Genomic DNA, 13,172 nt, shown 5'->3' with positions numbered 1-13,172 from the left:
TTATTTGAATACTAATATGAAGTTATATCACAGAGCCTTACACATAGAAGGTGTTAAATAAATGGAGCTCCTCTAAATAAAAGCAAGAATTAGTACACCAGTATAAAATGTAAGCTTGAGTTCTCTTTCCCATTGGAAGAGTTTCCCCGCTCCCTAAAAAAGAAGAAAACTTAGTGTGCTAGGCAAGGTGGTACAAACCTATTATCCCAGTATTTGGGAGACAGAGACAGGAAGACTGCAAGTTCCATGCCAACCTCAGCATTTTAGACCCCATTTCAAAATTTTTTTAAAAAAAAAGGTGGGGGGCTGGGAGCTGGGCCTGGTGGCGCACACTTATAATCCCAGCATTTGGAAGGCTGAGACAGGAGGATTGCAGTTTGCCGACAGCCTCAGCTACTTAGTGAGGCCCTTTGCAACTCAATGAGACCCTGTTTCAAAATAAAGAATAAAAAATAGGGCTGGGAGTGTAGCTCAGAGGTAGAATGCTCCTGGGTACCCTCACCATTACTGCAAAAAAAAAAAGAGGGGGAGGATGAGAATGTAGCTTGAAGGTAAAAACGTCCCTAGGTCCAATCCCTAATACCAAAAATTTAATTTAAATTAGAAAATATAAAAGAATGTAGTGCTTGCTCGCAATTGGCATATTATAGCTTTTCTTCATCCTCCCTCCCTCCCTCTCTCTTCCTCCCTCCCTTCCTCCCTCCCCCCTCCCTCCCTCCCTCCCTCTCTCTCTCTCTCTCTCTCTCTCTCTCTCTCTCTCTCTCTCTCTCTCTCTCGCTCGCTCTCTCATATTGGGGATTGAACCCAGAGGCATTCTACCTCCAAGGTATACCCCCAGCCCAATTTTATTTCTTATTTGGAAGAGTCTCAGTCGGTTGCTGAGAGCCTTACTGAATTAAATTGCTAAGGCTGGCTTTGAACCTGCAATCCTTTCTCAGTCTCCTAAGTACTGTGATTACAACCATGCCCAGCTATAGCTTTCCTTCTTTTTTTTTCTTCCTTTCTTTCTTTCTTTCTTTCTTTCTTTCTTTCTTTCTTTCTTTCTTTCTTTCTTTCTTTTTTTTTCAGTACTGGGGATGGAACCCAGGAGCATTCTACCTCTGAGCTATACCCCAGCCCTATTTTTATTCTTTATTTTGAAACCCAGTTTCACTAAGTTACAAAGGGCCTCACTAAGCAGCCAAGGTTGTCCATGAACCTCAATCTTCCTGTCTCAGCCTCCTGAATGCTGGAATTAAAGCATTCACCACCACACCCAGCTAGCTTTCCTTTTCTTTTTTCTTTTTTCTTTTTTTTTTTTTTTTCTGTGGTACTGGGGATGGAACCCAGGGGCTTTCTACCTCTGGACTATACTCCCAGACCTATTTTATACTTTATTTGGAAACAGGGTCTCACTAAGTCGCTGAGAGCCTCACTAAGTAGCTGAGGCTGGCTTTGAACCTGTGTGATCCTCCTCTCTCAGCCTCCCAAGCGTGGGGATTACAAGAGTGTGCCACCATGCCCGGCTAGCTTTCCTTCTTAAGTGATCTTTTTTTTGGTCCTTATTTCTCTGCATTATCATAAAAATCTCTAGCTTTAGACGACTTGTCATATTTATGCAGACTTCCTGTAGTTTAACCAGTCTTTAAAGAATCATGTTATAATGAGAATGGCTATTTCAACCTTGAAGAATCCAAAAAGCATTATTTTTATTTTTTTTTATTTTTTATTTTTTGGTGGTACTGGGGTTCCTGGAAGCCCTTCTACCCCTGGACTACACTCCCAGACCTATTTTTTACATTTTTATTTGGAAACAGGGTCTCTTAAGCCAGCGCACGCGGCTGGCTTCGAACCTGCGCCATCCTCCTGTCTCTGCCTCCCAAGCGCAGGGATTACAAGTGTGCGCCACCATGCCCGGCTAAAAAGCATTATTTTTAAATTCAAAAAATGAATATATTCATTTTTCATTATGCATTTACATTATCCTGAATAATGATATTTCATTCAGTGACACACCACATTTATGATTTTGATCCCATAAAACTAAATTGCCTATTGGAGGTTAAAGTTTTGGTTTTTTTTTTTTTTCAAACTGGGGATTGAACCCAGGGGCATTCTACCTACAAGCTACACCCCAGCCCTATTTTTTTATTCTTTATTTCTTAACAGGATCTCAGTAAATTGCAGAGGGCCTCACTAAGTTGCTATGGCTGGCTGCAATCCTGCAGTCTTTGTCTCAGCCTCCCGATTACAGGGATTATAAGCTTCCGCCACCACACCCAATTTAAGTACACTCTCAAGATGTTTGTAGAACAACGAAATTTCTCAGTGCCATATTTCTCAGACCATATCCCTGTCTTTAAGCAACATGTGAGTGTAATTATATGTATTTGTACAGTTGGCCTTTGTATCCACAAGTGCTACATCTAGAGATTCACCCAACTGGATAAAAAATATTATAACAGAAAAAAAATGCATCTGTACTTAACATATGCAGGCTTTTTTATCTTTTCATTATTCCCTAAGCAATATAGTATAGCAGCTATTTACTTAGCATTTACATTGCATTAGGTATTAAGTCATCTATTGATTGTTTAAAGTATATGGGAGAAGCCAGGCGTGGTGGTGCATGCTTGTAATCCCAGCATTTGGGAAGCTGAGACAGGAGAATCTCAGTTTGAGGATAGACTCAGCTACTTAGTGAGGCCCTTTACAACTCAGTGAGACTCTGTTTCAAAATAAAGAATAAAAAAGCCAGGCGTGGTGTCACACGTTTGTAATCCCAGTACTTGGGAGGCTGAGACAGGAGGATTGCGGGTTCACAGCCAGCCTCAGCTACTTAGTGAAGCCCTCCACAACTTAGTGAGACCCTGTTTCAAAATAAAGAATAAAATATCGGGCTGGGTGTATAGTTTGGAGGTAGAATGCCTCTGGGTTCCATCTCCAGTACCACAGAAAGAAAGAAAGAAAGAAAGAAAGAAAGAAAGAAAGAAAGAAAGAAAGAAAGAAAGAAAGAAAGAAAGAGAGCAAGCAAGCAGGGAGGGAGGGAGGGAGGGAGGGAGGGAGGGAGGGAGGGAGGGAAAGAAAATAGGGCTGGTAGTATAGCTCAGAGGTAGGATACCCCTGGGTACCATCTCCAGTACCCCAAAAAATAAAGTATATGGGAGAGTCAGGAGTGGTAGCACCCACTTGTAATCCCAATACGTGGGAGGTTGAGCCTGGAGGATCACAGGTTCAAAGCCAGCCTTGGCAATGTAGTGAGGCCCTCAGCAACCTAGCAAGACCCTGTTTCCAAATAAGAAATAAAACCAGGCTGAAGGTGTAGCATGAAGGTAGAATGCCTCTGGTTCAATCCCTAGTACCAAAAAATTAAAAATAAAAATAAAGCATATAGGAAATCTGGGCATGGTGGCACACGCTTGTAATCTCAATATTTGGGAAGCTGAGACCGAATTGCAAGTTTAAAGCCGGCCTTGGCTACTTAGTGAGGCCCTCTGTAAGTAGTGAGATTCTGTTTCCAAATAAAATATAAAAATAAGTCTAGAAGTGTAGCCAGGAGGTAGAAAGCCCCTAGGTTCCATTCCCAGTACCACAAAAAAAAAAAAAAAAAAAAAAATTGAGCTAGGAGTATAACTTGAAGGTAGAATGCCCCTGGGGTTCAATCCCCACTACTGCACCAAAAAAAAAAAAAAAAAAAAAGGTATATGGGAGGATATGTATAGATTGTATGCAAATACTACCTTAGATTATATAAAGAATAACTTTTGATATCCTATGGGGATCCAATTTTCTATGGTTTGGGTGGGAGTGGGGACACTATATATTTAATAAGAAGATGAAGAAAGTCTTTCAGATGTAAGCTTGATGTTCCCAAACCTATAAAATACTTGAATTTTCACTTTTTATGCTGTATTTACATGTCCTTAATTTTCAGTGTTCATTGTTTGAATCTCTTCATCTCATCTCTGCCTGACTTTCTCCCTGGCTCAGGCCCTGAATTGCATTATGGAAATGGTAGAAAAAACGAGGCGCTCCATGGCAGTTCTGAGGCGCTGTCAGGAATCTGATCGGGAAGAACTCAACTACTGGAAGAGGCGATTTAATGAAAACACGGAGATGAGGAAAACAGGGACTGAGCTGGTCTCCAGGCAGCACAGCCCTGGGAGTGCAGATTCTCTCAGCAGTGGTAAGAGCAGAGTCTGACAGGAACCCAGAGTAAACATGAGCCTTTGGACTCCACCTAATATGTCAAATGTATTCTACTGTAAAGGAAGATGGTTCTACACGGTGATGTTAGAGTCTTGGCCAATTGTGAAGCACTCAGTAACTGGCATATTCAAGAAATTTTTATTCAGAATGAGAGTATTTGTGAATTTGTTCTCCCTATTTCCATTTGGATGCACCCGCGTGCTAGGTAGTGATCAGAGTGTTGGATTGTTAAATTGAGCTTGGCTAATATACTGCCCTGTCAGGAGAACCAGTGTCTGTTTTCTTCTGCTGCTTTCACATCATAATCAAAACAAGACTTCTGTGACCTCAGAATTTGTGGGAGCCGGGTGTGGTGAGTATATTTGTAATCCCCTTACTTGGGAGGCTGAAATAGGAGGATCACGGATTCTTAGCCAGCCTCAGCTACTTAGGCGCTCCGCAACTTAGTGAGATCCTATTTCAAAATAAAGAATAAAAAATAGGATTTGAGGTGTAGCTTGGTGGTAGAATGCCTCAGCAAGGAGGCAAGTAGTCCTCTAGCAGTGAAAACCCTCTAGGTATCTTCCAGTCAGATTCAGTTCTTTTATTGTCTGTCTGGAAGTACTGTGGGATCCCAAAGGTTAGGAGCTCAGTCCCCAAGACTGCCTCCCCACCTGCACACACTTCAGATGCTAGTCACAAGCCCCAAGTTATTGTATCCATGCTTCTGACTTACTGGCTCAATCAGATTTCCCTACTTGTTTGATTTAGTGGCTCACAAAACTCAGGGAAACATATTTGCATTTATATTCATTTATATTCATTTAAATAAAGGATATTATTGAGGATACAGATGAAGTGATACTTTTAGGGCCAGGTGTGGGGGAAGGGACACAGCTTCTTTGCCTTGCAGGGACCTCCATTTGTTTAGCTAACTATGTTCAGCTAATGGAAAAGCTCTCTAAACCCTGTCCTTTTGGATTTTTATAGTCTCCATTGCATATCTCATGCTAGTAAATGGGACGGGGAAACGGAAGCCTGTCTGTTTCAGCGTACTTGGCTTCTGTACAGCATTTCTATCTCTAGGGTATGGGACAGGACCCCTCTGAAATGAGGAGGGTCTTTTTATCTACAAGGCTTTAATAGATTAAAGAAGCCAGGCATGTGGGACATGCTTGTAATCCCAGTACTTGGGAGGCTGAGACAGGAGGATTGCAGGTTCACACCCAGCCTCAGCTACTTAGGCCATCTGCAACTTAGTGAGACCCTGATTCAAAATAATAAAAAAAAGAATAAAAAACAGGGCTGGGGATGTAGCTCAGAAGTAGAATGCCCCTGGGACCAATCCCCAGTTCTAAAAAAAAAAGTGCCAAGCCGAGCGTGGTGGCTCACGCTTGTAATCCCAGCATTCGGGAGGCTGAGACCGGAGGATTGCGGTTCACAGATAGCCTCAGCGACTTAGTGAGGCCCTCTGAAACTCAGTGAGACCTGGTTTCAAAATAAAGAATAAAAAATAGGGCAGGGGGTGTGGCTTGGAGGTCAAATGCCCCTGGGTTTCATCCCCAGACCTACAAAAATAATAAAAAAATTTTTTAAAAGTGCCCAGTTGTCTTCTACAAAAGGTTTTACTGGCCAGGCGTGGTGGTGCATGCTTGTAATCCCCGCACTTGGGAGGCTGACAGGAGGATCGCACAGGTTCGAAGCCAGCCTCAGCTACTTAGTGAGGCTCTCAGCAACTTAGACCCTGTTCCCAAATAAAGTATAAAATAGGTCTGGGAGTATAGCCCAGAGGTAGAAAGCCTCTGGGTTCTACCCCCAGTACCACCCAAAAAAAGGGGGGTAGGTTTGACTCTACCAAGCTGGGTTGTCCCATCTTGCCTTTTTTCAGCCTGAAGCAGCAGAGACAAGAGCAGCTCTTTTCTCGAGGCTATATCTAGGAAGTCAGCATTATCCCTCTAAAATGTTTTGTTACTTTCACCGAGCAACCAAAAAGGTGCCATATCCAAAGCACAGCTGAATGACAGGCCATCTGTGATCACAGTCTTTCCCCACCCACCCAGTTTTAAGTGCCCAAATGTTCACCAGGGGGAATGAATTTCTTCTTATGACAGACCTAGCATGTTCCATACAAGACAGCTGTTAGTCTCAAAAAGATGGCAAGAAAAAATAAATTGAGGGCAAGCCAGAATTGCTGTCATGTGTTTTAATGCTGAATGGCTAAAGGGTTCCACTCTCCAACCCCACCTGCAACCATGGGATGATCCACCCATAGATTAGAATCATTATTTAGGATATCTGCACAGCAAGATATTAAATAATACTTGTAGTGTGATTCCTTTGATAAAACTTAGTAGTGCACACTTGTAATCCCAGTACTTGGAAGGCTGAGATGGGAGGATCACAAGTTTGCAGCCAGCCTCAACAACTTAGGGAGACTCTGTTCAAAAATAAAATAAAAATAAAGCTGGGTGTGGTGGCACACACTTAGTAATCCCAGTATTTGGGAGGCGAGACAGGAGGATAATGGTTTGAGGACAGCCTCAGCTACTTAGTGAGGCCCTTTGCAACTCAGTGAGACCCTGTTTAAAAATAAAGAATAAAAAATAGGGCTGGGAGTGTAGCTCAGAGGTAGAATACCTCTTGGTTCCATCCCCAGTAACTACCAAAAAGAAAGAAAGAAAGAAAGAAAGAAAGAAAGAAAGAAAGAAAGAAAGAAAGAAAGAAAGAAAGAAAGAAAGAAAGAAAGAAAGGAAGGAAGGAAGGAAGAAAGGGAAGAAGAAAAAGAAAAGAAAAACAGAAAGAAAGAAAAGAAAAGAAAGAAAGAAAGAAAGAAAGAAAGAAAGAAAAGAAAAGAAAAGAAAAGAATAGAATAGAAAAACTAAAACTTGCCCAGAAAGATGAGAGGATTCATAGAGTGGAACTCTGGCTCAGCTAATACTAGCATTTCCAGGGGGGACTGCAAGTGCTGACTACTCCCGTGTATGTGCCAAGGGCGTGGGAGTGGAGGGAAGGAGTTGTGGAAAGGGGTGCACAGCTGTGGCAAGTCAGTACCTGCAACCAAACAGGCAAAATGTAGCGAGAGAAAGCGTGTGCCTCTTGGGTGAGGAAATAGGGGGTGCTCGCAGTTTTCTTAACCAAGCACTGTACAATTCTTAGACTTCTTACACTGCTTCTTCACGTAACTTCCATTAACATAGAAACTGAAGTGTTTTTTCTTTGTTTTTGTTTCTTGGGAGGTGCTCTCTCTGTGTTATCTCAGTTAGCCTCCAACTTGAGATCTTCAGACTCAATACTTGAGATCCTCCTGCCTCAGCCTCCTAAGTGGCTGGATTTACTGGCATGCTACTGTGCCTAGCTAAAACTAATTTCTTTTTTTTTTTTTTATTGTACTGAGGTTTGAACCACAGGGAATTCTAACTCTGAGCTAAACAGTCAGCCATATTTTACTTTTTATTTTGAAACAGGGTCTCACTAAGTTGCAAAGGACCTCACTAAGTAGCTGAGGCTGGTTGCGAATCACAATCCTCTTGTATCAGGCTCCCGAATGCTGAGATTACCAGCTCCTTGATTTTTTTTTCCCCAGTACTGGGGATGAAACCCAAGGTCATTCTATTTCTTAGCTACACCCCCAGCCCTCTTTTTTTATTCTTTATTTGAAACAGGGTCTCACTGAGTTGCAAAGGGCCTCACTAAGTAGCTGAGACTGTTCATGAACCACGATCGTCCTGTCTCAGCCTCCCAAATGCTGGGACTACAAGCGTGCACCACCATGCCCGGCTGCTTGAGTATTTTTAAGTGCTTTCTCTTTCATTAATCTAATGATTTATGAATCATTGATTAAATCTGAGAGCAAAATTTATATTTGTGGAAGTAGTTCATTCTGACCTAAACTGTGTGCTGCTATGAATTAACTTTTAGTAGTAATTTAATAAAATATATAAAATACTTTTTACTACCTTTTAATTTCTACCTTTAAAAGTCCCATTTTTGAGCTGGGCATGGTGGCCCACGCTTGTATTCCCAGTATATGGGAGACTGAGACAGGAAGATCACAGGTTTGCGGCCAGTCTCAGCTGCTTAGTGAGATCCTCCGCAACTTAGAAAGACCCCTGTTTCAAAATAAAGAATAAAAAATAGGGTTGGGGTGAAGCTCAGAGGTAGAATGCCCCTGGGTACCATCCCCGGTACTGCAAAAAAAATAAAAATTAAAAGTCTGAGTTTTAAAACAAAACACTAAAGCTAGGTAGGCATGGTAACTAACACTTATAATCCCAGTACTTGGGAGGCTGAGACAGAAGGATCACAGGTTTGTGACCAGTCCCAACACAACTTAGTGAAACTCCCTGGCTTGGGGAGCTGAAGCCAGCCTCAGCTACTTAGTGAGGCTCTCAGCAACTTAGACCCTGTTTCCAAATAGAATTAAAAAAAGGTCTGGGAGTATAGCCTGGAGGTAGAAAGCTTCTGGGTTCCAACCCAGTACCACCGAAAATAAATAAAATAAAATAATAAGCCGGGCGTGGTGATGCACACTTGTAATCCCCACGCTTGGGAGGCAGAGACAGGAGGATTGTGCAGGTTCGAAGCCAGCTGCGCTGGCTTAAGAGAGCCTGTTTCCACATAAAAAAGTATAAAAATAGGTATGGGAGTGTAGCCCGGAGGTAGAAGGGCTTCCAGGAACCCCAGTACCACAAAAAAAAAAAAAAAAAAACTGGGTGTGGTGGCGCATGCTTGTAATCCCAGCATTCGGGAGGCTGAGACCAGAGGATCGCAGTTTGTGGACAGCCTCAGCTACTCAGTGAGGCCCTGTTTCAAAATAAAGAATAAAAAATAGGGCAGGGGGTATAGCTCGGAGGTAGAATGGTCCTGGGTTCCAACTCTAGACCCACCAAAAAAAAAAAAAGAATAAAATAGAGCTTGAGGTGTAGCTCAAAGGTAGAATGCCCCCTGGGTTCAATCCTCTATACTGCAAAAAAAAAAAAAAAGAAAGAAAGAAAGAAAAAAGAAAACGCTAAGTACACATTTTGCCTTTGTTATAATAAAAAGGTTCAAGGACAGTCTCAACAACTTAGTGAAGACTCTGTTTCAAAAAAAAAAATAAAGAGCCAACCAGGCATGGTGGCGCACGCTTGTAATCCCCAAGCTTGGGAGGCTGAGACAGGAGGATCGCACAGGTTCGAAGCCAGCCTCAGCTACTTAGTGAGGCTCTCAGCAACTTAGTGAGACCCTGTTTCCAAATAAAATATAAAATAGGCTGGGAGTATAGTCCAGAGGTAGAAAAGTTCCTGGGTTCTACCCTCAGTACCACCAAAAACTAAATAAATAATAAATAGATGATAGATAGATAGATAGATAGACAGACAGACAGACATGGTGGCACATGCCTGTAATCTCAGTACTTAGAGGCTGAAACAGGAGAATTGTAGGTTTGGTTCAGCCTCAGTAACTTAGTCAAATTTATTTCAAAGTAAGAGTAAAGCCAGGCGTGGTGGTCTACACTTGTAATCCCAGCATTCATGAGGCTGAGACCGGAGGATCGCCGTTCACGGACAGCTACTTAGCGAGGCCCTCTGCAACTCAGCAAGGCCCTGTTTCAAAATAAAGAATAAAAAATAGAGCAGGGTGTGTAGCTCAGAGGTCGAGTGCCCCTAGGGGAGTTCCATCTCAGACCCACAAAACATAAAATAAAAAATAAAAGAGTAAAATAGGAAATGGGGTATAGCCAAGAGGTAAAATAGCCCAGGTTCCATCCCCAGTACCTAAATAGATTAAAAAAAAAAAAAAAAAAGGCTGAATTTGTAGCTCATTGGTAGAGCACCCCTCGATTCCAAGACAATAAAATCCCTGCACTGCTGAGTGTGGTGGCTTAGGCCTGTCATCGAGGCTGACGCAGAATTATAAGTTTGGGCCAGGCTGGGTTACTTAGTGGGACCCTATCTTTAAATAAAAATTTACAAAAGGGCTAGGCGATATAACAATCCCCAAAACTGCAAAATAACAATAATATATTGTTACAAGGCCATGTTTTATATGGAAGATAAAATTGTGAGAATTCTGCCCCTCTGCTTATATTGTAGGCTCACTTAAAAATCAAGTGTCTTAGGTGTTTGTTTGTTTGTTTGTTTGTTTTCAGTACTAGGGATGGAACCCAAGGGCATTCTACCTCCAAGCTATACCCCTAGCCCTATTTTTTAATTCTTTATTTTGAAACAGGGTCTCACTGAGTTGCAAAGGGCTTAAGTAGCTGAGGCTGTCCTTGAACCACGATCCTTCCGGTCTCGGCCTCCCAAATGCTGGGAATACAAACATGTGCCACTATGCCTGGCTGTTTTAGGGGAATTTTCTATGCTTCTATTTAATTTTCCCCAATTTTTATTTTGAATATTTGTATGTATATGTCTGTGTGTGTGCGTGTGTGTGTGTGGTACTGAGGGTGGAACCCAGGGGCTTTTCTACCTCTGTGCTATATTCCCAGACCTATTTTATATTTTATTTGGAAACAGGGTCTCACTAAGTTGCTGAGAGCCTCACCAAGTAGCTGAGGCTGGCTTCGAACCTGTGCCATCCTTCTGTCTCAGCCTCCCAAATGCAGGGATTACAAGCGTGTGCCACCATGCCCAGCTTATTTTGAAATTTCTAAACACATAGAAACATTGGAAGAGGAGCACAGTGAGTACTTTTCTGTTCTTCACCTGGATCCTCCAATTTTTTACATTTGCCACATTTGCTTTATCACTTTAGAGATGAGGAAGGGTAGGTGCAAATCCCCAAACCATCATGACACTAATCCTTAAATATTTCATTCTTCTACATTTTGTAATAGCATTAATATCTCTCTCTCTCTCTCTCTCTCTCATAGTGTGTGTGTGCGTGTGCGTGTGCGCGTTTGTGTGTGTGTGTTTGTGTGTGTGTGAGAGAGAGAGAGAGAGAGAGAGAGAGAGAGAGAGAGAGAGAGAGAGAGAGAGAGAGAGAGAGAGAGAGAGAGGAGGAGATAGAGATAGGGATAGATACTGGGGATGGAATCCAGAGGCCTTTTACCTCACCCCTGGCCCTATATTATTTTTTATTTGGAAAAAGGGTCTTGATAAATTGCTGAGGCTGGATTTGAACCTATGATCCTCCTATCTCAGCCTCCCAAATACTGAGATTATAGCTATGAAGTACTATACCCAGCTATGTGTGTGTACATGTTCATGCACACAGACACTGTGCTAGAAGTGGAACCCCAGGGGCATTCTACCTCCTAGTTATACCCCAGCCCTAGTTTTTTCTTTTTTCTTTCTTTTTTTTTTTCTTTTTTAACCCAGGGCCATTCTACCTCCAAGCAATACCTCCAGCCCTGTTTTATTTTATTTTATTTGTGGTTCTGGGTATTGAACCCAGGGGCATTCTACCTCTGAGCTACACTTCCAGCCCTATTTTTTATTCTTTTTTTTTTTTTTTAAAAAAAAAAACAGTACTGGGGATAGAGCCCAGGGGGAATTCTATCTCCGAGCTACACCCTCAGCCTTATATTTTTATTCTTTATTTTGAAATAGGGTCTTCCTGAGTTGCAAAGGTCCTCACTAAGTAGCTAAAGCTGTTCATGAACCATGATCCTCCCGTCTCAGCCTCCCAAGTGCAGGGATTACAAGCGTGCACCTCCATGCCCAGCCCTATTTTTTAATTTTTTTCTTTCTTCCTTTCTTTTTTTGGGGGCTAGGGATGAACCCAGAGGCATTGACCTCCGAGCTACATGCCCTGCCCAATTTTTTATTTATTTTGAAACAGGGTCTCACTAAGTTGCAGAGGGCCTCGCTAAGTAGCTGAGGCTGTCTGCAAACCACATCCTCCGGTCTCAGCCTCCCGAATGCTGGGATTACAAGCATGAGCCACCACGCCCGGCTTATTTTTTATTTTGAAACAGGATCTCACTAAGTTGCGGAGGGCCTCACTAAGCTGAGTCTGGCTATGAACCTGCCATTCTCTTATCTCTGCCTCCCAAGTACTGGGCTTACAAGCCTGCACCACCATGCCTGGCTTTATTATTTATTTTGAAACATGGTCTCACTAAGTTGCAGAGGGACTCACTAAGTAACTGAAGCTGGCCTCAAACCTGTGATCCTCCTGTCTCAGCCTCCCAAGTACTGAGATTACAAGCGTGCATCACCACACTCATCTTCCTCATCCCTATTTTATTCTTTCATTTTGAAACACTAAGTTGCCAAGGGCCTTACTCACTGAGGCTAGCTGCAAACCTGCGATCTTCCTGCCTCAGCCTCCCAAGTACTGGTATTGCATGTACCACCACACCTGGCTGGATTTTTTTTTCTTTTTTTTTTTTTTTTTTTTGCAGTATTGGGGATGGAATCCAAGGGCATTCTACCACTGAGCAATAACACTGCAGCCCTTCTTTTTTTTTTCTTTTTGTGGTGCTCAGGATTGAACCTAGGGTCATTCTACCTCTGAGCTACACCCCAGCCTGACCTTTTTTATATTTTTTTTATTTTGAAACAGGATCTCACTTATACAACACTTGCCTAGGACATATATACAAAGTCTTAGGTTTTTGAAACAGGATCTCACTGAGGACTCACTGAGTTGCAGAGGGCCTCACTAAAGTAGCTGAGGATGGTCGTGAACCTGCAATCCTCCTGTTTCAGCCTCCCAAATACTGGGATTACAAGTGTGCACCACCACACCTGGCTCTGCCCAGCCCTATTTTTTTCAAATACCTATGCTACACTTCCAGCCTTTGTGTATGTGTTTGGGGGGGGGGTGTTCTGGAGATGGAACCCAGGGGCATTCAACCTCCGAGCTACAACTCCTGCCCTTTTTTTATTCTTCATTTTGAAACAGGGTCTCACTAAGTTGCGGAGGGCCTCACCAAATAGCTGAGGCTGTCAGCAAACCGTGATCCTCTGGTCTCAGCTTCCCAAATGCTGGGATTACACGCCCGGCTCTTTTTTTTTATTCTTTATTTTGAAATAGGGTCTTATGTAGTTGCAGAGGGCCTCACTAAGTAACTG

The 13,172-nt window shown here is 42.5% G+C and overlaps 1 protein-coding gene across 2 annotated transcripts in view; it reads left to right on the top strand.

The window, feature by feature from the left end:
- CBFA2T2 (CBFA2/RUNX1 partner transcriptional co-repressor 2) overlaps nt 1–13,172 on the top strand; it is a gene marked incomplete at both ends in the record, with an annotated part of 146,891 nt that overhangs the window by 126,558 nt on the left and 7,161 nt on the right. For both annotated transcript variants that reach the window (XM_080716286.1, XM_080716285.1), the window contains one exon: nt 3,970–4,165. In XM_080716286.1, coding sequence (XP_080572412.1) covers nt 3,970–4,165 — 196 coding nt within the window. The remainder of the gene's footprint in view (nt 1–3,969; nt 4,166–13,172) is intronic.

Source organism: Muscardinus avellanarius, assembly GCF_963383645.1.
Source record: "Muscardinus avellanarius genome assembly, chromosome: 19".
Taxonomy (NCBI): domain Eukaryota; kingdom Metazoa; phylum Chordata; class Mammalia; order Rodentia; family Gliridae; genus Muscardinus; species Muscardinus avellanarius.
This window is presented reverse-complemented; position numbering and strand designations above follow the sequence as displayed.